At 33.0% G+C, this 27923-nt stretch overlaps 2 protein-coding genes across 2 annotated transcripts; both read right to left on the minus strand.

Annotated features, from left to right (window-relative positions):
• Nucleotides 1-2793: 2793 nt before the first annotated feature.
• Nucleotides 2794-11912, minus strand: LOC142236469 (uncharacterized). Its single transcript, XM_075307715.1, has 2 exons — nucleotides 11754-11912; nucleotides 2794-3333 (listed from the first exon to the last, which is right to left on the minus strand). Exons 1-2 carry the CDS (start codon nucleotides 11790-11792, stop codon nucleotides 2974-2976), a joined length of 399 nt encoding a protein of 132 aa, XP_075163830.1. The 5' UTR covers nucleotides 11793-11912; the 3' UTR covers nucleotides 2794-2973.
• Nucleotides 11913-26591: 14679 nt separating this feature from the next.
• Nucleotides 26592-27471, minus strand: LOC142236554 (uncharacterized). Its single transcript, XM_075307812.1, has 2 exons — nucleotides 27313-27471; nucleotides 26592-27098 (listed from the first exon to the last, which is right to left on the minus strand). Exons 1-2 carry the CDS (start codon nucleotides 27361-27363, stop codon nucleotides 26742-26744), a joined length of 408 nt encoding a protein of 135 aa, XP_075163927.1. The 5' UTR covers nucleotides 27364-27471; the 3' UTR covers nucleotides 26592-26741.
• Between the last annotated feature and the right edge of the window lie 452 nt (nucleotides 27472-27923).

Genomic DNA, 27923 nt, shown 5'->3' on the forward strand with positions numbered 1-27923 from the left:
AATGTTGAAAAAATTTTCTATAGAAATAAAATTTTAACAAAATTTTCTATAGAAATAAAATTTTAACAAAATTTTCAATAGGAATAAAATTTTCACAAAATTATCTATAGTAATAAAATTTTGAAAAAAAAATCTATAGACATAAAATTTTGACAAAATTTTCTATAGAAATAAAATTTTACAAAAATTTTTATACAACTAAAATTTGATAAAATTTTCTATAGAAATAATTTTATTTCTATAGAAAATTTTATCAAATTTCTACAGAAATAAAATTTTGAAAAATTTTCTACAGCAATAACATTTCAAAAATTTTTCTATAAAATAAAATTTTCAAAAATTTTCTATAGAAATAAAAAAAAATCTATAAAAATAAAATTTTGGCAAAATTTTCTATAGAAATAAAATTTTGACAAGATTTTTTATTGAAATAAAATTTAGACAGAATTGTCAATAAAAATAAAATTTTCTATAAAAATAAACTTTTGTCAACATTTTTTTATAGAATGAAATTTGGACAAAATTTTCTATAGAATTAAAATGTTGGTATTTCTTAAGAAATAAAATGTTGGTAAAATTTTGTATAGAAATAACATTTTGACAAAATTTTCAACAGAAATAAAATTTCTACAAAATTTTCAACAGAAATAAAATTTGCTCAAGATTTTGTATAGAAACACAATTTTGACAAAATTGTCTATAGAAATAAAATATTGACAGGACTCCCACATTTATAGGACTCCCACATCCAGAGAAGGAATATGTTCGCCCCAAACATGTCTCAAGAGAACTATTTAACATTTTCACGGGAAAAATGTCACATTTTTATTGCAAAAAAATTGTTTGTATCCCTGTGCTGGTTCTTGTTTGTGTATGTCACATTGACTTAATGTAAAAATTTTTCGACCTTATCGAAGAATTCAAATTACATTAAACAATTATTATAAAAAAACAACAAGTAAATGAGCTTTAATTCTAATAAATGTTTAATTAAATTTTCTCATTAAAATTTTGACAAAATTTTCTACAGAAATAAAATTTCTACAAAATTTTCAACAGAAATAAAATTTGCTCAAGATTTTGTATAGAAACACAATTTTGACAAAATTTTCTATAGAAATAAAATATTGACAAATGTTTCTATAGAAAAAAAAATATTGACAAAATATTCAATAGAAATAAAATTTTTTAAAAATATTTTTGAGTGTTGTTGACCTATTTTATGTTTATTCTGATTATTAATTTTGTTCGGCTTGAGGTCATAGAAACAATCGATTATTGATTTGTTTTAATATTTATTTCCAATATTTCGGTTAGTGCCACTAACCATCTTCTGGGATTTTGTATCTACATAAATTACAAAAATTAAATTACTTTTAATGTTCACAAATCACAATATTATTTTAGATATAATATATTGAAAATAACTAACGTGAGTTCGTGTGATGCTGTTCGTTCTGCAATTCACCGTACACTAAGCTTCGTTTGTGTCGATGCTTGTTTATGATGTGTCGATACATTCTCGCGCATTCTTCCGTGTCTTTTTTGAAATTCATTCTCTTGTCAGGAGAGAGATCTATTATATTAAGCATCTCAAGAGTGTATCTACGCCTATGATTATTCTCTTGAGCAAGTATCTCGACAATTTTGACAAAATTTTCTATAAAAATAAAATGTTGACAAAAATTTCTTTATAAATATATACAAAATTTTCTATAGAAATAAAATATTGACAAAATTTTCTATAGAAATAAAATTTTGACAAAATTGTTTTTATAGAAATAAAATTTTGACAATTTATTTTTATATAAATAAAATTTTGACAAAATTTTTCTGCAGAAATAAAATTTTACACAATTTTTCTGTAGAAATAAAATTTTGAAAAAATTTCCTTAGAATACAATTGTGACAAAATTTTCTATAGAAATAGCGATTGACCAAATTTTCAATTGAAACAATATTCTGACAAAATTTTCGTTAGAAATAAAATTTTGACAAAATTTTTTATATAAATAAAATGTTGACAAAATTTTTCTGCGGAAATAAAATTTTTACACAATTTTTCTGAAGAATAAAATTTTGACAAAATTTCCTATAGTATACAATTTTGACAAAATTTTCTATAGACCAAATTTTCAATTGAAATAAAATTCTGACAAAATTTTCGTTAGAAATAAAATTTATCAAAATTGTCTATAGAAAGAAAATGTTGATAAAATTTTCCTAAATCGACTAAACTACAAGTGTAAATTAACCCACAGTGGAAAAAGTATGTTTGTCCAATTTATATAGCATTTTTTTAATTTGGTAGATTTGTGTTAAAATTTTCTTCAAATTTTATTAGATCATTTGTGGCACGAGTGGAAACGAGTGATTGGATTCCACACTACTTTTTAATCGCTCTAAATGCTCCCAAAATACGATCGCGGTTTTTCGAAACACGACTATGACATTGTGACAGGTTATGAATCGTGGCAGTCGACTGTATGAGCCTGAAGAAGGAGTTCGATCAATCTTTCGATATAGCTACCTTACAGACCAATAACCCGATTTTATTTATAGGACTCCCACATCCAGAGAAGGAATATGATCGCCCCAAAAATGTCTCAAGAGAACTATTTAACTTTTTCACATTTTTATTGCAAAAAAATGGTTTGTATCCCTGTGCTGGTTCTTGTTTGTGTACGTCACATTGACTTGATTTAAAAATTTTTCGACCTTATCGAAGAATTCAAATTACATTAAAAAATTATTATAAAAAAACAAGTAAATGAGCTTTAATTCTAATAAATGTTTAATTAAATTTTCTCATATAATCTTTATTATCATTTATGTTTTTGTTCATAAATTTCCTTAAATAGATATTTTTGACTTTTGCATATTTTATTAAACAATTTCAAATCACAGAATATTTATTTCCATGTTTCCTCCTTTATATACATACTATCGACATCTATCTATACATATATTGATTTACCAAAATAATGTTGCTCTTGTTGCAGAGGATGCCGAATATGGCCGATATTTTTCTTGTAACAAAGCCAACGAAGACATTGCATCACGACGCAAAGCACTGGCACATTGTTTATATTCCCAGATATTGACCACCGATTGCAATAAACTATCGCAATTAGTAAGTCCTTGCTGAATATGCTTTAGAATTTCTTCTCCTTCAGCTTTTCCTTGTGGCGGCAATTGGTATTGGATGTATTGCTGAACCGTACCTATAATGGCATCCGAAAACTCTTTGGCTTCTTGAATATCTTGATCAGCAGGAGAGGAAATACTTAGGAATCCATCTTCGGATCTAATTGCGGGAGAATGATGTAAAATCTAGAAAGACGAAAGAAAGAAAGAATATTAAGTAAGGAATAAAATATTTTGATGGTCATGGATGAGATTTTTCTGTCGCCAGTTAAAGTTAACATGTAAATACGACCGAACGTTCTGCCATGCTAAATTTTATGTACCATGGATTGCGTACAAAATTTTAGTAAATAGTACATGGTCGATGCGTATGTAAAAGTCCATCAATAATTATGAACCACTATGAACCAATTTTCGCTCGGTAATTAGAGGGCAAAATTTCATTCGGATCGCATGAAATTTCTTCTTTCTTTACTCCAGAAGTAAAATCTGGGGACCGGTTTATATTAAGGCTATATAATTATGAAACATTGTGGACCAATTTTTGGAAATTGCAACTGGATCTGATGAAATTTTTTCATCCAAGGGATTTCTAAAGCATCCCAGCAAAAAAAGCGTCGCCAAAAAAGTAGTGAAAATGTTCTTTTTGGATCCGGAAGTGGTGTAAAATTGACACAGAAGCGATGAAATTAACATGGACTTGTCATTGGACGGATGTCCACCATTTCAACAGCCGTTGCACTGAATTTGCATCACTTCCCAAGGTGTTATGCGAATCCAGTGTTTTGGACGTGAATAAAGAAATTTTGTGATATTTTGACGAATAAATAATTTTTAAAATTTTTTATGATTTTTAATGCATTTTTATTTGGAATGTTTTACATCAAATATTTTCAAAAAATCGCAATTTTTCAAAAAACTTTCTATAGAAATGAAATTTTGACAAAACTTTCCATAGTAATAAAATTTGACAATTTTTACATGGCTGTTAGAGGCCATATACTAACGAAATGTACCCAATTTCAAACGCATCGGATGACTTTTGCTCCTCCAAGAGGCTCCGGAGGTCAAATCTGGGGATCGGTTTATATGGGAGCTATATATAATTATGGACCGATACGGACCAATTTTTGCATGGTTGTTAGAGACCATATACTAACACCACGTACCAAATTTCAATTGGATCGGATGAATTTTGCTCATCCAAGAGGCTCCAGAGTTCAAATCTGGGGATCGGTTTATATGGGAGCTATATATAATTATGGACCGATATGGACCAATTTTTGCATGCTTGTTAGAGACCGTATACTAACATCAGGTACCCAATTTCAAACGGATAGGATGAATTTTGCCCCTCCAAGAGGCTCCGGAGGTCAAATCTGGGGATCGGTTTATATGGGAGCTATATATAATTATGGACCGATATGGACCAGTTTTTGCATGGTTGTTAAAGACCATATACTAACACCACGTACCAAATTTCAATCGGGTAGGATGAAGTTTGCTCCTCCAAGAGGCTCCGGAGGTCAAATCTGGGGATCGGTTTATATGGGAGCTATATATATTTATGGACCGATATGGACCAATTTTTGCATGGTTGTTAGAGACCGTATACTAACATCAGGTACCAAATTTCAACCGGATCGGATGAATTTTACCCCTCCAAGAGGCTCTGGAGGTCAAATCTGGGGATCGGTTTATATGGGGGCTATATATAATTATGGACCGATATGGACCAATTTTTGCATGGTTGTTAGAGACCGTATACTTAGACCACGTACCAAATTTCAACCGGATCGGATGAATTTTGCTGCTCCGGAAGGCTCCGCAAGCCAAATTTGGGGATCGGTTTATATGGGGGCTATACGTAAACGTGGGCCGATATGGCCCATTTTCAATACCATCATCAATAACAATCAATAACAACTACTTGTGCCAAGTGTCAAGTCGATAGCTAGTTTCGTTCGGAAGTTAGCGTGATTTCCACAGACGGACGGACAGACGGACGGACGGACGGACATGCTTAGATCGACTCAGAATTTCACCACGACTCAGAATATATATACTTTATGGGGTCTTAGAGCAATATTTCGATGTGTTACAAACGGAATGACAAAGTTAATATACCCCCATCCTATGGTGGAGGGTATAAAAAAATAGACTCAAATGAACTTCCTGTGCAGTTAAAAAATAAAGAACATCTTTGGGATGACATTTTTGGAAGTGCTTTTAAAGTTGTGCCTTTAGAAGAACTTCCATTTTTTTGCTGGGATTATGAACCGATGTCAACCAATTTTTGCACAGTACTTAGGAAGCAGACACTCTTTAAACCGGCTCGTACGAAATTTGCTCCTCCAAGAGTTTTTATGAACCGATATGGACCAATTTAAATTTACTAACACCACGTACAACGAGATCGGATGTAATTTGCCCCTCAATGAGACTCCGGAAGTCAAATCTGGGAATCGGTTTGTATAAGTGCTATATGGTTGTTAGAGGACATATGGGAGCCACCTTGGTGCAATGGTTGGCATGCCCGCCTTATATACACAAGGTCGTAGGTTCGATTCCTGTTTCGACCGAACACCAAAAAGTTTTTCAGCGGTGGATTATCCCACCTCAGTAATGCTGGTGACATTTCGGAGTGTTTCAAAGCTTCTCTAAGTGGAATCTGACCGCACTCAGTGATATCACAATGGACAGAATAGTCTAAGTGAGCCTGATACATCGGGCTGCCCCCTAACCTAACCTAGAGGACATATACTACTATATAAATGACTTTGCCCTTTATATAAATGACTTGCACGATAGCCTGATGGGAGGTATTAACATAAATGGGCACAACATCAGGATACTATTGTATGCAGACGATATTGTGGTATTGGCGGATGATCCTGACGTTATGAGGAGTATGATAAGCAAATTAGAATGTTATTGTCAAATGTGGAGTATGAAGGTGAATATGAGTAAATCAAAAATGATGGTGTTTAGCAAAGGGGGACGACTAGCACGGGACGAAAAATGGAAACTAAATGGGCAAGATATTGAAATAGTCTCGGAATATAATTACTTAGGAGTAGTATTAACCCCTAAACTGTCTTTTAGAAAGCACATTGAAAATAGAAATAATCAAGCCAAACGTGCAATACAAATGACGTGGCAAAATTTTCTCAATGCACCTAATATTTCGCTGCATAGCAAGTGGAACCTATTTATGGCAGTGTGCAGATCAATTCAGTCATACTCAGCTCAAATATGGGGATTCAGTTATTTCGACCAAGTTGATAGACTACAACGTTATTTCATAAAACGAGTATTGAAACTACCAGATACAACACCCAATTATACAATAGAAATAGAATTTGGAATTAAAAGTGGGCATCTACATACGCTAGAACTGCACTTACAATACATAAAGAAAACACTATTTAGATATGGTTCCAATCGTTTACCTCATATATTAAAAAAAATCATAATCGCTAAAAATTTGTTTTGGGCTAAAAGTTTAAAGGATATGGCATATAATCTGGGTATTAACTCGCTCCAATCGACAACGTCGGAAATGGATTGGATAACATTCAGTGAATCAATATTAAGACGACTTGAAATAAACGATGCAAGCACAAATTTTAGAAAAGCTGTTGAAAGTCAGTCGCGAATATATAGACTACTTGATCACACCAGAGGTAGGCTATATATAAATCAGTGGTATACTCAAAGCGATATAGCATGGATATTTAAAGCACGCTCGGACCTAATCCGGCTTAATGGAAATGCCCCTTTTGTCTTGAGAGAAGGCAGTGAAATCTGCACACTATGCAATTTACAGGAAAAAGAAACTCTACAGCATTTCCTCGGCAAATGCCAAATATTCATTAATTACAGGATATGCTTCTTTAAAAAACCAGTATTGAGCCTAACAGAAATCATCAACTTACTAAATGGAAGACATGATATGGATTGGAAAAACCTTATTGGATACTTGAAATCCGCAGTGAATTATTGGAAATTAATCTTAACAGAGTTTTCATAAATACTTTTCATTTTTAAACATTTTGCAAAATTGTATTTGTGTGTAACATAATGAAATTTAATTTAGATAATTCGACTGACGACCTTGTCATAGTCGTAAAATCTTCAATTTGATTAAGAACATAGTTATAATTTTATAAGCTATACAAAAGAATTTACTAACATCACGTGTCAAATTTCTATCGGATCGGTGAAAATTTTCTTTTTGGATCCGGAAATCATGCAAAATTAGCACGGAAGCAATGAATTTAACATGGGCTTGTCATAGGACGGATGCCCACGTTTTCAACATCCATTGCACTGAATTTTCATCACTTTTCAAAGGTGTATCTGAATTCAGTGTTTTGGATGTGAATTAAAAAATATTGTAATATTTTTATAAATAATTAATTTTTAAAATATTTTGTAATTTTTTTTTATGTACTCTAACGCTTGTCTGAAACGTTTGATCCCAAATATTTTCAAAAATTCGCAAGTTTTCTAGAATGAGTTTAGAAAAATTTTCGACAAAATTTAAACAAGTTGTATCATTTTATTATTTCTTACTCTGTTTTTAACCTATTTGAAACAAAAATGGTAAAATTACCCATTAAGAACATGAAAAAAAAGGGTGAAATAAAATAAACAATTAAAAGAACTTCCTCAAGTTGGCAAAGAAGATAGATAAAGAAGGACATCAACCTAACACAGTGAGCGAATTAAATAAGGGCAAATGTTGTGTATACATGTGCTTGCATTCCATATTGGTTGTGTCTGCCACACAAAGTTGTGTGGAGGATATAAAAATGGTCGAATTTAAGGACTTTTTCAATAATATTTATTTAGTTATTTCGTATTTTTTAGGTCAGATTGTGTTCAGTTCATGGGACTTTTCCTTTATATAATGATAGTCATTTTGATTAGCTTAGATTAAGTTTGGCAGACTGATGGACTGAATAGGCTCACTTAGCCTATTCAGTCCATTGTGATACCACAGTGGTGAACTTCTCTCTTAGCACAGGGTTCTGTCCAATTCCATATTTAGCTCAATGACAAGGGGTGTCGTTTAGCATTGCAGTGAACTTTCTGATGTCAGGTTGAAGCAGGGATTGCACCCACGGTTGCCACAGTGGGTAGAATTCTACCAAAAATGGTAGATGTTTTACTGTTTGGTAGATTGGTAGAATTCTTCATCGTTTTGGTAGATATTTTCTATAGAAATAAAATTTTAACAAAATTAAAATAAAATTTTTCTTTAAAATTAAAATTTTGCAAAATTTTTCTATAGAAATAAAATTTTGAAAAAATTTTCTCTAGAAATAAAATTTTGAAAAAGTTGTCTCTAAAAATAAAATGTTGCAAAAATTTTCTATAAAAATAACAATTTGCACAAACTTTCTATAAAATGTGTCTTTAGAAATAAATATGACAATATTTTCTATAGAAATAAAATTTTGACAAAATTTTCTACAGAGATAAAATTTTTACAACATTTTCTGTAGAAATAAAATTTTGACAAAATTTTCTATAAATTAAATATGCAACATTTCTTTCGAATAAGACAACATTTTTATACCCTCCACCATAGGATGGGGGTATATTAACTTTGTCATTCCGTTTGTAACACATCGAAATATTTCTCTAAGACCCCTAAAATATATATATATATATATATATATTCTGGGTCGTGGTGAAATTCTGAGTCGATCTAAGCATGTCCGTCCGTCTGTTCGTCCGTCCACCTGTTGAAATCACGCTAACTTCCGAACGAAATAAGCTATCGACTTGAAACTTGGCACAAGTAGTTGTTATTAATGTAGGTCAGATGGTATTGCAAATGGGCCATATCGAATCACTTTTACGTATAGCCCCCATATAAACGGACCCTCAGATTTGGCTTGCGGAGCCTCTAACAGGAGCATATTTCATCCGATCCGGCTGAAATTTTGTACATGGTGTTGGTATATGGTCTCTAACAACCATGCAAAAATTGGTTCATATCGGTTCATAATTATGTATAGCCCCCATATAAACCGATCCCCAGATTTGGCTTGCGGACCTCAAAGAGAAGCAAATTTCATCCGATCTTGCTGAAATTTGGTACATGGTGTTAGTATATGGTCTCTAAAAATCATGCTAAAATTGGTCCATATCGGTCCATAATTATAAATAGCCCCCATATAAACCGATCCCCAGATTTGGTTGCGGAGCCTTAAAGAGAAGCAAATTTCACCCGATCCGGCAGAAATTTGGTATATGGTCTCTAACAACCATGCACAAATTGGTCCACATCGGTCCATAATTATATATAGCCCCCATATTAACCGATCCCCAGATTTGGCTTGCGGAGCCTCAAAGAAAAGCACATTTCATCCGATCCGGCTGAAAATTGGTGCATGCTGTTGGTATATGGTCGCTAAAACCATGCTAAAATTGGTTCATATCGGTGCATAATTATATATAGCCCCCATATAAACCTTTCTCCAGATTTGACCTCCGGAGCCTCCTGGAGGAGCAAAATTAATCCGATCCGGTTCAAATGCGGAACGTGTGTTAGTATATGGTTTCTAATATACATGCAAAAATTGGTCCACATCGGTTCACTATTATATATAGCCGCCATATAAACCGATCCCCACATTTGGCTTTCGGAGCATCTTGGAGGAGCAAAATTCATCCGATCCGGTTCAAATTTGGAACATGGTATTAGTATATGGCCGCTAACAACCATACCAAAATTGGTCCATATCGGTGCATAATTATATATGGTTTATATGTGGGCTATAAACAATTCTCCAGATTTGACCTCCGGAGCCTCTTGGAGGAGCAAAATTCATCCGATCCGGTTCAATTCGATTGTGGATGGCAGGGTTTAGAAGATGTTTCTACGCAGTCCATGGTGGAGGGTACATAAGCTTCGGCCTGGCCGAACTTACGGTCGTATATACTTGTTTTTTTATTTCAGCTTAAAACCATGCATTGACTAAACTACAAGTGTAGCTTAACCAACAGATGAAAAGAATGTTTGTCAAATTTATTTGGGCAAAGCCCTATATACTGCAAGATGGTTGGATAGATGCACGTTTCGGAATTACCACATTCCTCATCAGCATCCTCTACTTGCAGCAAAACTATCAACCAATTATCAGAATAAATTCAGGCAGTTCATTAAACCCAACGATGAACCACACTTGAACCTTCCGAAAAAAGGTTTTACATGATAGCCGGCTTATGGCGAAATAAGTAGAGGATGCTGATGAGGAATGTGGTAATTCCGAAACGTGCGTCCATCCAACCATCTTGCAGTCTATAGGGCTTTGCCCAAATAGATTTGACAAACATTCTTTTCGTCTGTTGGTTAAGCTACACTTGTTGTTAAGTCAATGCATGGTTTTAAGCTGAAATAAAAAAAAAAAAACCACAACAATAATTAAAGAACAAAACCAACAATAACAAACCAAAACGAATGAAAGAAGAGGAAGCACGCTCAAAATAAACCCAGCCAACTGCACTCAAATCGATGATTTGACGGTGGCAACGGAAAAGAGATATGTTTGTACGAACTTATGTAAAACCTTTTTTCGGTAGGTTCAAGTGTGGTTCATTGTTGGGTTTAATGAACTGCATGAATTTATTCTTTATTATAGTTTTGCTGCAAGTAGAGGATGCTGATGAGAAATGTGGTAATTCCGAAACGTGCGTCCATCCAACCATCTTGCAGTCTATAGGGCTTTGCCCAAATAAATTTGACAAACATTCTTTCCCTCTGAAATAAAAAAAACAACAACAATTTTGCAAAAGTTTTCTTTAAAACTAAAATTTTGCAAAATTTTTCTATAGAAATAAAATTTTGAAAAAAATGTATCTAGAAATAAAATTTTTCTATAAAATGTTTTTTTGCAAAAATTTTCTATAAAATGTTTCTATAGAAATAAATATGACAAAATTTTCTATAGAAATAAATTTGACAACATTTTCTATAGAAATAAAAAATGTTGACAAAATTTTCTACAGAGATAACAATTTTACACCATTTTCTGTAGAAATAAAATTTTAACAAAATTTTCTAGAAATTCAATATGAAACATTTCTTTCGAATCAAAACAAAATTTTTTATACTAACCACAAAAATTTGATCAAAGAAAATGAGATTTTTTAATTTGGTTGGTTTTTGGTGGCTCTCGTGGTGCAATGGTTCGCTAACTCTAAGGACAAACTTCTCAATCGAAAATTTTATCGAGTTTTTGGTCAAGGAAAACAATTTTGTATCGGAGAAATGTGCCTTCCAAGGTAAGCAAAATTCATATTTGTTTTTTAAGAATTATCAAATCATTGTGTTCACGACAATATTTTTTGACAGTGTAAAAATATGTAATATTCTTCTAAAATTGTGTTATACTAAAGTTGCTTAAAATTTTCTAATAATCCATTCGGTATTTTTAAAATTGTAAATTAAAATCCACCTATTATTTATACGAGTATTACTACGTTTCATTTTGCAAATCCGTTTTACCACATTATAATCCGCTTCATATATTTTTTTTATAAAATAGAATTTCATCATATACCACTATTTTTAATTAGTTTATATTTACCACAGAAATGATCAAAAATATGGCTGAACTTTTAAACATTGTGGTTGCTTTCGTATTTTGATTTGCTATTTTCTTCTATTGCTAGCCGCTTTGGTTGTTAGTCTTAGACTTAATTTAAATAGACTGACAGAATCGTTTACACCCCATTGTTGATGATAGTCTTAAGGCGTGTAGAAAATGTTGCTATTATTTTTTTTTTATATTCGAATTATCAAATTAGTTTAAGATAAGATATCTGAGATTGCGGGCTAGAGCATCATCATCATCAGCGACATCATTTTTTTTTGTGGGAAGTATTTACAATTTGTATATGTTTATTTTTGTGATATTTTTTTTTCTTTATTTTCACAATATCAACAATGATTGGAGGTGTTAGATATACCACATAATAAAACAAACAAAAAAATATTTCTGAAACGAAATTTCCAAAAATTTAATATAATAGAGAGTTGACTATAAATGATTACTGATTTTGGAAATTTTTGAGAAAATTGTTTAAGTTCTTTTTTTTGTGAAATATTTGTCCAGTGTGAATGTACCCTTACTTACTCCTATTACTCATTACTATTTTATTACACTGAGGTGATAGTAATTATAGGGTGGGTTACATAAAGACGGGATTTTTATTTGAAAATTGCAATTAAAAAGTCTTATCACAAACAAGGTAATTGTTTGTCAATAAAGGAAAAATACTATCTGTCGCCCTTTAATAATGACCCTTGGCAACAGTTGGTAAACTTGCAAAAGTTATTGCATAAAATACGAGATGTGTAAAAAAAACCCACACTGAAAAAAGTTTACTTGGATCCAAAGATTTTGGCCCTCCTTAAGGATGCTGCCTCTTTCAAATAAAGACATTTTTAGGTAGCTATCTGGATATACTCGTATGTATCTCTGACTTATCGAATTTTCGTTTTCTTTTTGCAATATATCAACAAGGGTATTCATGTACAAATAAATATAAGGTTAAAAATTCTAAATTATAACAGATACGGACCGAAATATGTAATGTACGGCCTAGAATCTGCAGGGAATCTGCAGACCCAATATACAGGGTGGATGATATGTAATGCAAGAAAGTAAGACGTGTTATATATTTATTTTTATACCCACCACTATAGAATGGTGACGGGGGTATAATAAGTTTGTCATTCCGTTTGTAACTCATCGAAATATCGATTTCCGACTATATAAAGTATATATATTCTTGATCAGGGAGAAATTCTAAGACGATATAAGCAAGTCCGTATGTCTGTCTCTTGTAATCACGCTACAGCATTCAATAATGGCGCTATCGTCCTGAAATTTGGCACAGATTCGTCTTTTGTTTGCAGGCAGGTCAAGATCAAAGGTGGGCTATATCGGTCCAAGTTTAGATATAGTCCCCATATAAACCGCCTTCCCGATTTGGGGTCTTGGGCTTTTAAAACCCGTAGTTTTTATCCAATTTGCCTGAAATTGGAAATCTAAAGGTATTTTAGAACCATCAAAAAGTATACCGAAAATGGTGTCTATCGGTCCATGCTTTGGTATAGCCCCCATATGGAGCGATTTCCCGATTTTGCTTCTTGGGCGTCTAGAAAGTGTATTTTCTATCCGATTTGCCTGAAATTGGAAATCTAGAGGTATTCTAGAACCATAAAGAGGTGTGCCAAAAATGGGGTGTATCGGTCCATGTTTTGATATAGCCTCCATATAGACCGATCTCCCGATTTTACTTCTTGGGATTTTAGAATCCGTAGTTTTTACCCAATTTGCCTGAAATGGAAATCTATAGTTATTGTAGGTCCATAAAGACGTGTGTCGAAAATAGTGAGTACCGGTCCATGTTTTGATGTAGCCCCATACCGACCAATCTCCGGATTTTACTTCTTGGGCTTCTAGAATCTGTAGTTTTTACCCAATTTGCCTGAAATTTGAAATCTACAGGTATTCTAGGTCCATAAAAACGTGTGTCGAAAATGGTGTGTACCGGTTCTTGTTTTGATATAGCCCCCATATAGACCGATCTCCCGATTTTACTTCTTGGGCTTCTATAATCCGTACACTGTTAGAAAAATATGTTTTTCATATGTTTCGATATAAACAAAATGTGTTTCGGGCATAATTTTAAAACACAATATATTTAAGTGCAAGCATGTAATGTTCCTAAACTAACACTAAATGTTTGGGACATCTATATTAATATGTTAGAATATATTATGTTTGGGGCATTAATGTTTCATAAAAATTATATGTGTGAATGCTAACATATATAAATTTACAAATTTCGACTAAACATATATATGTTGTGATATTTTATTCAAAGCGACAGAGAGAGTGTGGAGGAAGAAATAGAGATGGAAACCGGGAGAGTTGAGGAAAGATATCAACATAACACAGCGAAAGAATCAAAAGAGAACAATTTCTGTGAAACCGCTTGTATGTTGTTTCGGAAAACTGTTTTATGATAAGGCCAAACATTTGATATGCTTAAGTCTAAATATTATTTAATTTGAATAAAGAGAAAAGACATTCGGAACCAAGAGAATAGACATTTGAAAAACAAACAGCATATGTTTTCGCCTTGAGAGCAGCATTTGATGTATGTGTGGACATGTGTTTTGTTTATCATTTTGGCATTATGGGCACAATTTTTTTCTTGGTTCTTTAAAAGAAATCAGGGGTCTTCATAAAAATAACGAAAGGGCACTATACTCTTTTTAGAGTTGGGACAGTAAAATGAAATAAGGAGGAAATAGTGAAAAATTACACAGTAATATGTATAAAAACAAAGTTTAGTTCCTCTGTATTAATAAGTAGTCCAAGAGCATTTGACGGACACCTAAAAGCGGGCATTAAGTTCGAGTTTTGCAGCTAAAACAATTTAAAAAGTTTATTTTCTTTAAAATGAATTATTAAAGAAAAAGAAAAGGCATTATAGAGCGTTGGTGTTAAATGCTAGTAAAAAACTGTTCACGCCTAAATAAATTTATGTTTATATTATAAAATTATTTATGTATGTTTATACTCGACTCCACGTTCTTCTTTTGTTAGAGTTTTTGAATTCCTTCCAAATTTTAAAGTTTTGTACCAAAAACAGTTTTTTGTTGCAAAATTGTTATTTTTGCAATAAAAAAAATAATATTTTATCCAAAAATCAGTCAATTTCGTTTATTTCAAGCTCTGTTCTTTTCTGACTGTAAATCTTTAATAACCCACATTTCGAAGTTTCATTATAAACATTTTAAAATAGTATAAATATAAATGTGTAAATTAAAAAAAGTGTTCGGTCGGAGCAGGGATTGAACCCACGACCCTTTGCATGCAAGGCAGACATGCTAACCACTGCTCCACGTGGCAAACAAATGTATGTTTCTGTTACATAATGTTATGTTTGCATGGGCTCGTGGGCGCTGCAAACTATGCTATATAAATGTAACTTATAACGATAATTATCTACTGGTGACTATAACAGCTACGTAGCCCAGTGGATAGTATGTTGGATTACAAACTGTATGGTCCTCGGTTCGATTCTCCGTGCAGGCGAAAGGTAAAATTTAAAAAAATTTTCAACATTATTTGTATTACAGAAAAAGGGGCCAAGAACTAAAATATTTCGTGGAAGTGAAATTTACGAGTATGTTAGGGAATGAGCACAATCGTCTTTGGGAAAAATTCTTCCAAGCATATAATATTTTTGGGCTCCAAATGCTTCCAAACATATAATATGTTCACATAAAACAAACATATTAATGTTTCGGCAGTATCCAATAATATATGTGCTTCCTGCAAAATATGTTTGGAACATATGTTAAAGAAGCGATTTTTTTTTGAGGGGGCACTGTTAGAAAAATATGTTTTTCATATGTTCCGATATAAACAAAATGTGTTTCGGGCACGATTTTAAACCACAATATATTTAAGTGCGAATATGTAATGTTCCTAAACTAACGCTAAATGTTTGGGACATCTATGTTAATATGTTAGAATATATTATGTTTGGGGCATGAATGTTTCATAAAAATCATATGTGTGAATACAAACATATATAAATTTACAAATTTCGACTAAACATACATATGTTGTGATATTTTATTCAAAGCGACAGAGAGAGTATAGAGAGAAATAGAGATGGAAACCGGGAGAGTTGACGAAAGATATCAATATAACACAGCAAAAGAGTCAAAAGAGAACAATTTCTGTGAAACCGCTTGTATGTTGTTTCGGAAAACTGTTTTATGATAAGGCCAAAAATTTGATATGCTTAAGTCTAAATATTATTTAATTTGAATAAAGAGAATAGACATTCGGAACCAAGAGAATAGACATTTGAAAAACAAACAGCATATGTTTTCGCCTTGAGAGCAGCATTTTATGTATGTGTGGACATGTGTTTTGTTTATCATTTTGGCATTATGGGCACAATTTTTTTCTTGGTTCGTTAAAAGAAATCAGGAGTCTTCATAAAAATAGCGAAATGGCACTATACACTTTTTAGAGTTGGGACAGTAAAATGAAATAAGGAGGAAATAGTGAAAAATTACACAGTAAAATGTAAAAAAACAAACTTTAGTTCCTCTTTATTAAAAAGTAGTCCACGAGGAGTTAACGGACACCATCAAATATAAAAGCGGGCATTAAGTTCGAGTTTTACAGCTAAAACAATTTAAAAAGTTTATTTTCTTTAAAATGAATTATTAAAGAAAAATAAAAGGAATTTTAGAGCGATGGTGTTAAATGCTAGTAAAAAACTGTTCACTCCTAAATAAATGTATGTTTATATTATAAAATTATGTATACTCGACTCCACGTTCTTCGACTCCACGTTCTTCTTTTGTTAGATTTTGAATTCCTTCCAAATTTTAAAGCTTTGTCCAAAAACAGTTTTTTATTACAATATTGTTATTTTTGCAATAAAAAATAATATTTTATCCAAAAATCAGTCAATTTCGTTTATATCAAGCACTGTTACTGACTACAAATCTTTAATAACGCACATTTCGAAGTTTCATTTAAAAAAATTTAATATAGTATATATATAAATGTGTAAATTAAAAAAAAAAACAAAAAAATGTTCGGTCGGAGCAGGGATTGAACCCACGACCCTTTGCATGCAAGGCAGACATGCTAACCACTGCTCCACGTGGCAAACAAATGTATGTTTCTGTTAAATAATGTTATGTTTGCATGGGCTCGTGGGCGCTGCAAACTATGCTATATAAATGTAACTTAAAACGATAATTATCTACTGGTGACTATAACAGCTACGTAGCCCAGTGGATAGTGTGTTGGCTTACAAACTGTATGGTCCTCGGTTCGATTCTCCGTGCAGGCGAAAGGTAAAATTTAAAAAAATTTATAAAAGTGAATAATTTCTTCAACATTATTTGTATTACAGAAAAAGGTGCCAAATGCCTGCAAAATATGCTTGGAACATATGTTAAAGAAGCGATTTTTTTTGAGGGTGTACACGGATGAAAAAGACTGTTTTTCATATGTTTGGCTATAAACATTATATGTTTGGAACACAAATTTTTAAACACAATATTTTTGAGTGCAAGCATATAATGTTCATAAACTAGCATAACATGTTTGGGACATATATGTTAATATGTTAGAACATATTATGTTTGGGACATAAAATGTTTGTAAATATAATATGCTTGGATGCAAACATATATTAATTTAGAAATAGCCTATAAACATATATGTGTTTAGTAGCTTGGAGCGCTATTTAACAGGGAGCGATATTGAATTAAGTTGGTGGTTGTTGCTTGTTATTACAAAATTAACATTTTATTTTTCCTTGGGCAATTGATCAGCTACTTCTTTGATCCTTACAAACTGTGTGGTCCGCTGTTCGAATCCCCGTCCGGCAAAAGGTAAAATTAAAATAAAAAAAAATCATACAATTGAATAATTTCTTCTACAATGTTTGTATTACATAAAAAGGTGTTAAGAACTAAAAAATCTCGTGGAAGTGAGAAAGATGTGGGGGAATATACAATTGAGCAGAAACAAAATTTTGAGCATTCAGGTCGAAAACCTATGTTGTTAGCACCTATATTACCTGTTTATTTTCATAATTCATTGTGATTGTAAATATATAAATAAATAAATAAAATTTTGAGCACAATATTGTTTGGGAGAATTTTTTTTAAGCATATAATATTTTTGGGTGCAAAATGCTTCCAAACATATTATATGTTCACATAATAACATATTGTTTTTTTGGAAGACAACATTATTGAATTTGGATGCAAAAATACAAAATGTTTGGAACTTAGACTACCCAAACATATATTGTTTATACCAATATGCTTTCAAACATATTATATATTGGAAGAGATCAAACATATAAATGTTTGGGCAATACCCAAAAATGTATATGCTTGAAGCAAAATATGTTTGGGAGTATATGTTACAGAAGCGATTTTTTGTGAGCGTGTAGTCATTTAAATAATTGGGATGAAAATTCACAGATTTTATATTTCAAATCAAGGCGTTATTTCATCATTTTCTTGCAAACTTACAAGAGATGTTTATGATTCCTCTAAAACTCAAACAAAAAATGGTTCTTATAAATTCAGAATCTGATCTGGTCTTCATAGGTAAAATCTTTACATTTATCTGTGGGAAGCGTACTGGTTGAACTGATCTGCTTGGGAAAATAACTGTCATCAAAGCCCCCTGAAATATTCAAAGGAAACTATTATATTTGATTCATGGTGGTGGGTATTTAAGATTCGGCCCGGCCGAACTTACTACTGTATATACTTGTTTTAATGTTTTTATTGTCAAAAAGTAAAAAATGTCGAAAATAATATCAAATTTAAGATCAATAAAATTTAAAAAAAATTTAATTGACCCTGTTTAAGTTAACTTTCAATTTTGATATTTTATTTATTTATGCTTTTTATTTTCGTAGCAAAAAATCATTTCTTTTTTACCTCATGCGTCACTCATTTATCTTATTTAAACCATAATTTTACATTTAGTTTTAATTTATTAATGTTATTAAATTTTGTTATGATATAAATCTGTTCGCAAACAATCAAATGCCTGTACTGTAAATTATAGGACCTTGAGTCTTGTTGTGCAGGAAACTCAATAAATGCAAAAAAAAACAAAATAAAATTAAAATTGGAATTTTTATTCTCTTTCTGTGATATATTTATAAAACTTTTTACGTACAAGCAAATTCCAGTTTAAAAATCCAATTATAACAGATACTTCAAAGTAAAAATATTTTCTTAATTCCAAAAAAATGTTTAAACCAAAGATAAAAAATCCTCAAAATAAGTCTTAGTCTATATTTGGAGCGTTTTTATCTTAAATCTAAGGATTCAATATTTAATTTCGTGTAAAGACGATTTCTTTAAATAAAAAACGAAAATTTGCCTTAGTTCAAAGACATACGACTTTGCTGGAGCGACGCAAATTTCCAATACTTGTGTCCTATATTTAATAAAAAAAATTTTTTGAAGCAAATCTTATAAAGTTTCTATTAATTAAAATTTCAATTATTTTAAAGAAATTTGTCATTATAATTGTGAAAATTGCGTAATCTTTAATACCACGTACATATTTTTTGCAGGGTATATTTGTGGGATATATTGGCCAAATCAGTCATGATAATTTCACAATGTTGGAAAAATATCTTAGCCAAGCTGAGTAAAATTATAAGTAAGCGCTTTTGTATGCAGTGGAATAAAGAGGAGGAAAATTTTCTATTGTATATTTTGACGATCCCCTGTGCTCATTGAATAAATTAGAAATAAACAAGTATATACGGCCGTAAGTTCGGCCAGGCCGAAGCTTATATACCCTCCACCATGAATTGCGTAGAAACTTCTTCTAAACACTGCCATCCACAATCGAATTGAACCGGATCGGATTAATTTTGCTCCTCCAAGAGGCTCCGGAGGTCAAATCTGGAGAATGGTGTATTTGGGGGCTATATATACACTGAAAAAAAAGCATACTCGGTTCCAAAGATTTTGTCTTTACTTTAAAAAATTTGGTATTGATTCCGAGCCAAAGAAGCGGAGAATACAAGTAAGGATACTTTTAAGACACAATTCTCTTTTAAATTTAGGTTTTGTGTACTTGCTTCTAGGAAGCAAATTTTAATTTTTCGCTTTCTCAGCTTTTTTAAAAACGAGTTTTAAAAACGAGTTAACGGCAACTTTATTTTCCAAATTAGGACTCGACTTCCAGTAGAAATTATACTATGTTTGAAGTAAAAAACTTCTTTAAAATAAAGTTTTGAAAAACATGTCCTATATTTGAACGATTTTTTTCTTTGTAGTCAAGATGCAAAAATACAACAAATTTAAAGACAATTTCATTAAATTTAAAGAATTTTTCTGAATTATTAAAGTCAAGTTGACCTTAGCCTATAAATTTTTTCTTTCATGTTAAGATACCCATTTTTAAGTCAAATCACCTAATTATAAGGACAATACGACTTCATCGAAAAGTTTATCGACTTTTAGACAAGGAAAATAACTTTATTTTAGAGAAATACGTCTTCTATGCTAAGCAAAATTTGTATTCGTATTTTAAAGACATGAAATCTTTGACTTCACGACAATATTTTTTTCAGTGTACAAGGATTTGTCCCAAATACATACATTTAAATATCATTCGATTTGGACAGAATTTGATAGACTTTTACAAAATCTATAGACTCAAAATTTAAGTTGGCTAATGCACTAGGGTGGAACACAATTTTAGTAAAAATATATGGCAAATATTTAAATCTGAAGCAATTTTAAGGAAACTTCGCAAAAGTTTATTTATGATTTATCGCTCGATATATATGTATTACAAAATTAGGAAAATTAGAGTCAGTTTTACAACTTTTCGACTAAGCAGTGGCGATTTTACAAGGAAAATGTTGGTATTTTGACCATTTTTGTCGAAATCAGAAAAACATATATATGAGAGCTATATCTAAATCTGAACCGATTTCAACTAAATTTGGCACACATAGCTACAATGCTAACTCTACTCCTTGTGCAAAATTTCAACTAAATCGGAGCAAAAAATTGGCCTCTGTGGTCATATGAGTGTAAATCGGGCGAACGCTATATATGGGAGCTATATATAAATCTGAACCGATTTCAATCAAATTTGGCACGCATAGCTAGAATGCCAAATCTACTCCCTGTGCAAAATTTCAACCAAATTGGGTCAAAAATCTAGCTTTTAGGACCATATTAGTCCATATTGGGCGAAAGATATATATAGGAGCTATATCTAAATCTGAACCGATTTCAATCAAATTTTGCACACTTGACTATACTACTAATTGTACTCCTAGTGCAAAATTTCAACCCAATTCGGCCAAAAATCTGGCTTCTGGGGCCATGTAAGTCCATATCGGGCGAAAGATATATATGGGAGCTATATCTAAACCTGAACCGATTTCAATTAAATTTTGCACACTTGACTACACGACTACGTGTTATGTTAATACAAAATTTCAAGCAAATCGGTATAAAACTCTGGCTGCTGGGTCCATATTAGTGCATATCGGGCGAAAGATATATATGGGAGCTATATCTAAATCTGAACCGATTTCAATAAAATTTGGCACACTTGACTATAGTACTAACTGTTCTTCTTGTGCAAAATTTTAAGCAAATTAGGGTAAAACGCTGGCTTCTGGGGCCATATAAGTCCAGATCGGGCGAAATATATATATGGGAGCTATATCTAAATCTGAACCGATTTCTTCCAAAATCAATAGGGATCTATTCTGAGCCAAAACACATACTTGTGCCAAATTTGAAGTCGATTGGACTAAAACTGCGACCTAGACTTTGATTACAAAAATGTGTTCACGGACAGACGGACAGACGGACATCGCTATATCGACTCAGGAACCCACCCTGAGCATTTTTGCCAAAGACACCATGTGTCTATCTCGTCTCCTTCTGGGTGTTGCAAACATATGCACTAACTTATAATACCCTGTTCCACAGTGTGGAGCAGGGTATAAAAACTGCTAAGGACGAGCAGCAGTTCAAGGCAAACTGGCTTTCTGCGGCGAAGAAGGTGGACAAAGTGGCTGTACAAAATCTGATGGCAGGTGTCAAGCGTGAGGCCCGGCAATTCGGATTTGGAAAAGCGAAAGCCTAACTGAATATTTTTCCTGAATTTTATAATAATTGAACTTGAAAAAGAAATTTAATTTGATTTTTTAAATAAACGATTTCACCGATTTACACGCGTTTTCCCTTGACCAAATTTTGACCGTATCACCCTTTACCAAATTTAAACCGGATCGGATGAAATATGCTTCTCTTAGACGCTCCGCAAGCCAAATCTGGGGGTCCCTTTATATGGGGGCTATACGTAAAAGTGGACCGATATGGCCCATTTGCAATACCATCCGACCTACATCAATAACAACTACTTGTGCCAAGTTTCAAGTCGATAGCTTGTTTCGTTCGGAAGTTAGCGTGATTTCAACAGACGGACGGACGGACATGCTTAGATCGACTCAGAATTTCACCACGACCCTGAATATTTATACTTTATGGGGTCTTAGAGCAATATTTCGATGTGTTAAAAACGGAATGATAAAGTTAATATACCCCCCAATCTATGGTGGAGGGTATAAAAACGTCATGTAAAATTTCGAAAAAAAAAGAAATCCCCACAAAAATTCCTCACCAAATCCGGAACTAAAAATTTTGTCCCAAAAGAAAATTCGGCCACTTTTGTGGAAGCGAAGTAAATCCTTGGCTCTTACCAGTTTACAAGTTTTCTACCACTGCGGTATGGATTTCGATCAAATAGGGCCTACACTTTTAGAATCAGTTCTAATGTTTTTGGAAGCAAACGTGAACTAATTAAAACGTGAACTAATTAAAACCAAACGAGCTTATGTTGGCGAACTTTGAATTTCAGAACACAACATAGCCATGGTTAGGTTAGGTTAGGTAAGGTGGCTCACTTAGACTATTCAGTCCATTATGATACCACATTCGTGAACTTCCCTCTTATCACTGAGTGCTGCCCGATTCCATGTTGAGCTCAATGACAAGGGACCTCATTTTTATAGCCGAATCCGAAAGGCGTTCCACATTACAGTGAAACCACTTAGAGAAGTTTTGAAACACTCAGAAATGTCACCAGCATTACTAAGGTGGGATAATCCACCGCTGAAAAACTTTTTGGTGTTCGGTCGAAGCAGGAATCGAACACACGACCTTGTGTATACAAGGCGGGCATGCACTGCACCACGGTGGGTCCCAACATAGCCATATTCAGGAGTTTTATACGTTCTAGCATGACAATCTTTAATTTTTGTTATTAAAAAAGTAATAAAGTTAACAAACTAATATCAACGCGAACACATGGCTCCAATCTGGCAGGAATTTTTTGCATATTTTTTTTCCAAAGTGTATATCCGATACCAATCTATTAGTCATATGGAAGATATTACAAAGTTTTTATTAAACCATTTACAATGCACAATTGCAAATATGGAACGCATTTTATTAACTGCTCAAATATTTGTGTACTCATATTCCGCATTCCAGACCGAAATGGCATACGAGACACATTAAGACATCATGAATGACACATTAAGACACTATGAATACTCCATTGTTGGTGGGTGGAAGTTCTGCTCCACGTAACAATTTATTAGTTTGAACCATTTAAAGAGAGAGGCAATTACTCGGAGAAGAATTTCAAATGAAGAAATATTTTTAGTGGTTTTCATGTGGGAATAAAAATTCGAAAAGTTGAAATTTGAAAAGTGTTAAATAACCATAAATTCGCAAAAACTTCTTTATAAAAATAATGAAATGTTAAGCAAAACGTACTATGATATCGGTCCTAACATATCGGTCCAATTTTAGATATATACACTAAAAGAAAAGTTTTCGTTTCTAACAAACGAAATTTCATACAAGCGAATTTTCGATTTGATGCTGAAAAAAAACCAAATAACAAAACCAAATAACAAATTTTAGGGACAATCATTGAATCACTTATCATAAATTCGAATTTATTTGCTCTAAAAGAAATTAATTTATAAGAAAGGGGAACTTCGTTTCGTTCCGGAGGAATGTATTTTTTCTTTGGGTGTACTGAAAGGACATTTCATTAAACTATAGTTAATTAAAGTGTTAAATAATATCATTAAACGTACCGCTGTTAACTACAAACTTTAATACAATAATGAAAATGAATTTATGAAATTGTTCCTTTGGTTCAATTATTACGACAAATTTCGTTAATATTACGGTGTTTTTCCTACCAGTGAATATTATTCCAGCAACCACATACAAATTGACTCATATCTGTCCAATATTGGTCCCAGAGATGGTTACTTCAAACTACACAGAAAACAAATGATTAGTTCAATCACGAAACTAATTGATCCAAATTATAGTATCAATGACAGAGTTAATTAGAAATAAAAACTCAATTATTCGTTTAATTCGGTAGAACTCTATGTACGAAGCTCTCAGTGATGGAACTTTACGCCCGAAAAAAAAGGTTTCCGAAGGAGACGAGATAGACACATGGTGTCTTTGGCAATAATGCTCACGATGGGTCTCTGAGTCGATCTAGCCATGTCCGTCTATCCGTCCGTCCGTCTGTCTGTGAACACATTTTTGTGATCAAAATCTACGTCGCAGTTTAAGTCCAATCGCCTTAAAATTTGGCACAAGTTCATGTTTTTTGGGTCAGAATAGAATCCTATTGATTTTGGAAGAAATCGGTTCAGATTTAGATATAGCTACGATATATATCTTTCGCCCGATATGGACCTATATGGACCCGGAAGCCAGAGTTTTACCCTGATTTGCTTGAAATTTTGCACAAACATAACACTTTGTCGTATAGTCAAATGTGCAAAATTTGATTGAAATCAGTTCAGATTTAGATATAGCTCCCATATATATATTTCGCCCGATATGGACTTATATGGCCCCAGAAGCCAGAGTTTTTGCCTAATTTGGTTTAAATTTTGCACTAGGAGTACAATTAGTAGTGTAGTCAAGTGTGCTAAATTTTATTGAAATCGGTTCAGATTTAAAATAAGCACCCATATATACAGGTCAAAGTTGTAGTCCGATTTATGTGAAATTTTGCACATTTGAAGTCTATAGATTATACATTTTGTTCAGATGGAGTCAGATTTAACTGTGTGTATTTGGGACAAAAACCCAACACATTTGACGGATTTGATATAGTATCGAAAATGTGGATTTACAAAGTGGTGCAGAGTATAAAATAGTCGGCCCTGCCCGACACTGAGACCTTGGTTCTAAACTGAGACTTTCAAGCCTACAGTACCACCATGGAGACTTTGGGCCTATGGTTCCACCACTGAACCTTCGGGCATACAGTTCCACAACTGAAACCTTGCTGCCTACAATTCCACCAATGAAATCTTCAGGTCAGCAGTTGCACCACTGACACCATCGGAGCTCAGTTCCATCATTGAGACCTTCTGCACAATAGTTGCACAAGTGAGTGTTCCCCTCTGAGACCATATTGCCTACAGTTCCACCACTGAGACCATCTGACCTCTGTTACACCACTGAAACTTTTTTTTTTTTTTTTGCTTAAAATTCCCAACTGTGACCATCTTGCCTACAGTTCCACCACTGAGCGTCATCACTGAGAACATCTGACCTCTGTTACACCACTGAAACCTTTTCTTTTCGGGCGTAAAGTTCCCCACTGTGACCATCTTGCTTACAGTTCCACCACTGAGACCTTCTGGCCAACAGTTGCACCACTGAGACTATGGGTTCATCAGTCTCCCACGGAGACTTTCTGACCCACAGTTCTACCATTGAGATCTTCGGGCCTACAGTTCCACCGCTAAGACCTGTGGGCCATATGACCTCCGGTGCCTTTTGGAGAACCAAAATTCATCCGATCTGGTTGAAATTTGGTACGTGATGTTAGTATATGATAATTAACAACCATGCCAAAAGTGGTCCATATCAGTCCATAATCATATATAGCCCCCATATAAACCGATCCCGAGATTTGGTTTTGGAGCCTCTGAGAAGAGCAAATTTCATCCGTATCAGTTGAAATTTGCTACATTGTGCTAGTATATGGCCGTTAAAAACCATGCCTAACTAGGTCCATATCAAGTTCATAATTGTATATAGCCCCCAAATAAGCGACCCCCATATTTCAATTCTGGCTCTCTACCACGTATGGACTAACTCACAATTTAGAAAACGATGTTAAGAAGCTTTAAGATGCCACACCCACAGAAGGAGTATGATCACCTCAAACATTTTTTAAGAGCAAAATGTTATTTTTGGGTGGTGACCATGTAACATGGTTTTCGCAACCATGTTATTTTCTCGGAAAACATGTATCTGATTTCGGCAAGCAGGTTATATTTGACGAGAAAATAACATTTTAGTGACAAACATGTTACATGGTCACCATACAAAAATAACATTTTGCTCTTGAAACATGTTTGAAGTGATCATATTCCTTCTCTGCGTGCACAACCCAAGTAATTCGATTGTGGATGACAGTCTTTCGTAGAAGTTTCTACGCAAACCATGGTGGAGGGTACATAAGATTCGGCCTGGCCGAACTTACGGCCGTATATACTTGTTTTCTTTGGCATTTAGAAGCTGCAATTTACTATTCTTTAAAAAATTCAATTCAATAGTTTAAAGGCTTTTCAATTGGGACTATACTTTGATATAGAAAAATATATGCTGATCATCGGGTTTTAATTTCTTGAATAAATGGAAATGGGAATTTTGAATTAAAAATTTATTCAAAAGTAATCTAATTCAATTCTAAATAATTTATTTCTTTTAAAATAGTAAATAAAGTCCATTGTTTATTATGATGCTAAAATACATTTATTTCAATTCACATTCTATTATAATGGTGTGTTCAAATAATATTCAAAAAAATGCTGATTTAGATTACAGTGCGGTGAATTAATAGCCTACTCCATTGCCGTATCCATAGATGGTATGCCAATTAAACAACATTGGTTGCAGCCTCATTAGCTTGAGCTTGAGCACGGAGAAGAGCTTCGTTTTCGATGGCCTTCAATTCGTTTTTGGATTTTTGCAATTGGAAGGCAGAGCAACGAATTTGCATCCATGGCAAAGCCCCGGGGGCACTGCAATTGGCAAAGCCCTCTTCAGCCAATGTCACTGTATCGAGAACACGTTGACGTAAATCCTCTGGTAAATCGGGGCTAAGTAAAAGTTTTCCAGCTTCTGATTGCAAAACCACAGTTTGGAAGAATTGTCCGGGGAGCATACCGGCAAATGGGGTTTTCATGCCCATGCCAAAGCCCATACCCATACCCATGCCATAATTCATTTGGGCCTATAAAGAGAGAGAGAGAGAGAGTATGAAATTTTGTATCTTAGGTCATTTGGGGCAACTATGTTCAAATCAATTCACATATTTGATTCTTTTATATAAACATTTTTTTATCAATCCTTTCAATTGCCACAACTAAACTCTTGTTATAAGAAATATTTATTATTATATTCCATTTGGGTTTTTTTTAACACCCATTCCCCATTCCTGTACAAACCTGAGACAATCCCAAGGCACAGACCAGACCAAGAACTACGAGGAATTTCATATTGATAATTTGTTGTCTTTTACTTTGAATTTTTGCTAGATGCAGTGGAGTTCGTTGATGATTCGTTACTAATGCTTCTACAGTAGCCAATCTTTACTTTTATAGATAGTTCTTTCTAGCATCTTTCTATTCCAGTCTATTCAACTGCATTACCTTATCTTAGTTTATTCGAGGTTATGATCCACTTAGTGATGTTTGCTGGTGTAAGGCATACCATAATGAATGCAATTTTTACAATCTTATTTGGTTTGCATTACAGCAAGTAATTAATTTATTTTATCTTACAAAAGGTATTAACTAAATCTAGGTATTATTTATGATTTCCTACTGATTCACACGTTGTTCACAATGACTTAGCAACATGACGTCAATGGAAGAAATTTTTAATTTAAGAAATTCCAAAGATCTTAAAAAAAGAATCTCATTTGACGATAGCAAACTTTCAATAAAATCGGAATATTATATTGAATAAAGGGTGATACGGTCAAAATTTGGTCAAGGGAAAACGCGTGTAAATCGGTGAAATCGTTTATTTAAAAAATCAAATTAAATTTCTTTTT

The sequence above is a fragment of the Haematobia irritans genome, chromosome 1 (assembly GCF_050003625.1).
Source record: "Haematobia irritans isolate KBUSLIRL chromosome 1, ASM5000362v1, whole genome shotgun sequence".
NCBI lineage: Eukaryota > Metazoa > Arthropoda > Insecta > Diptera > Muscidae > Haematobia > Haematobia irritans.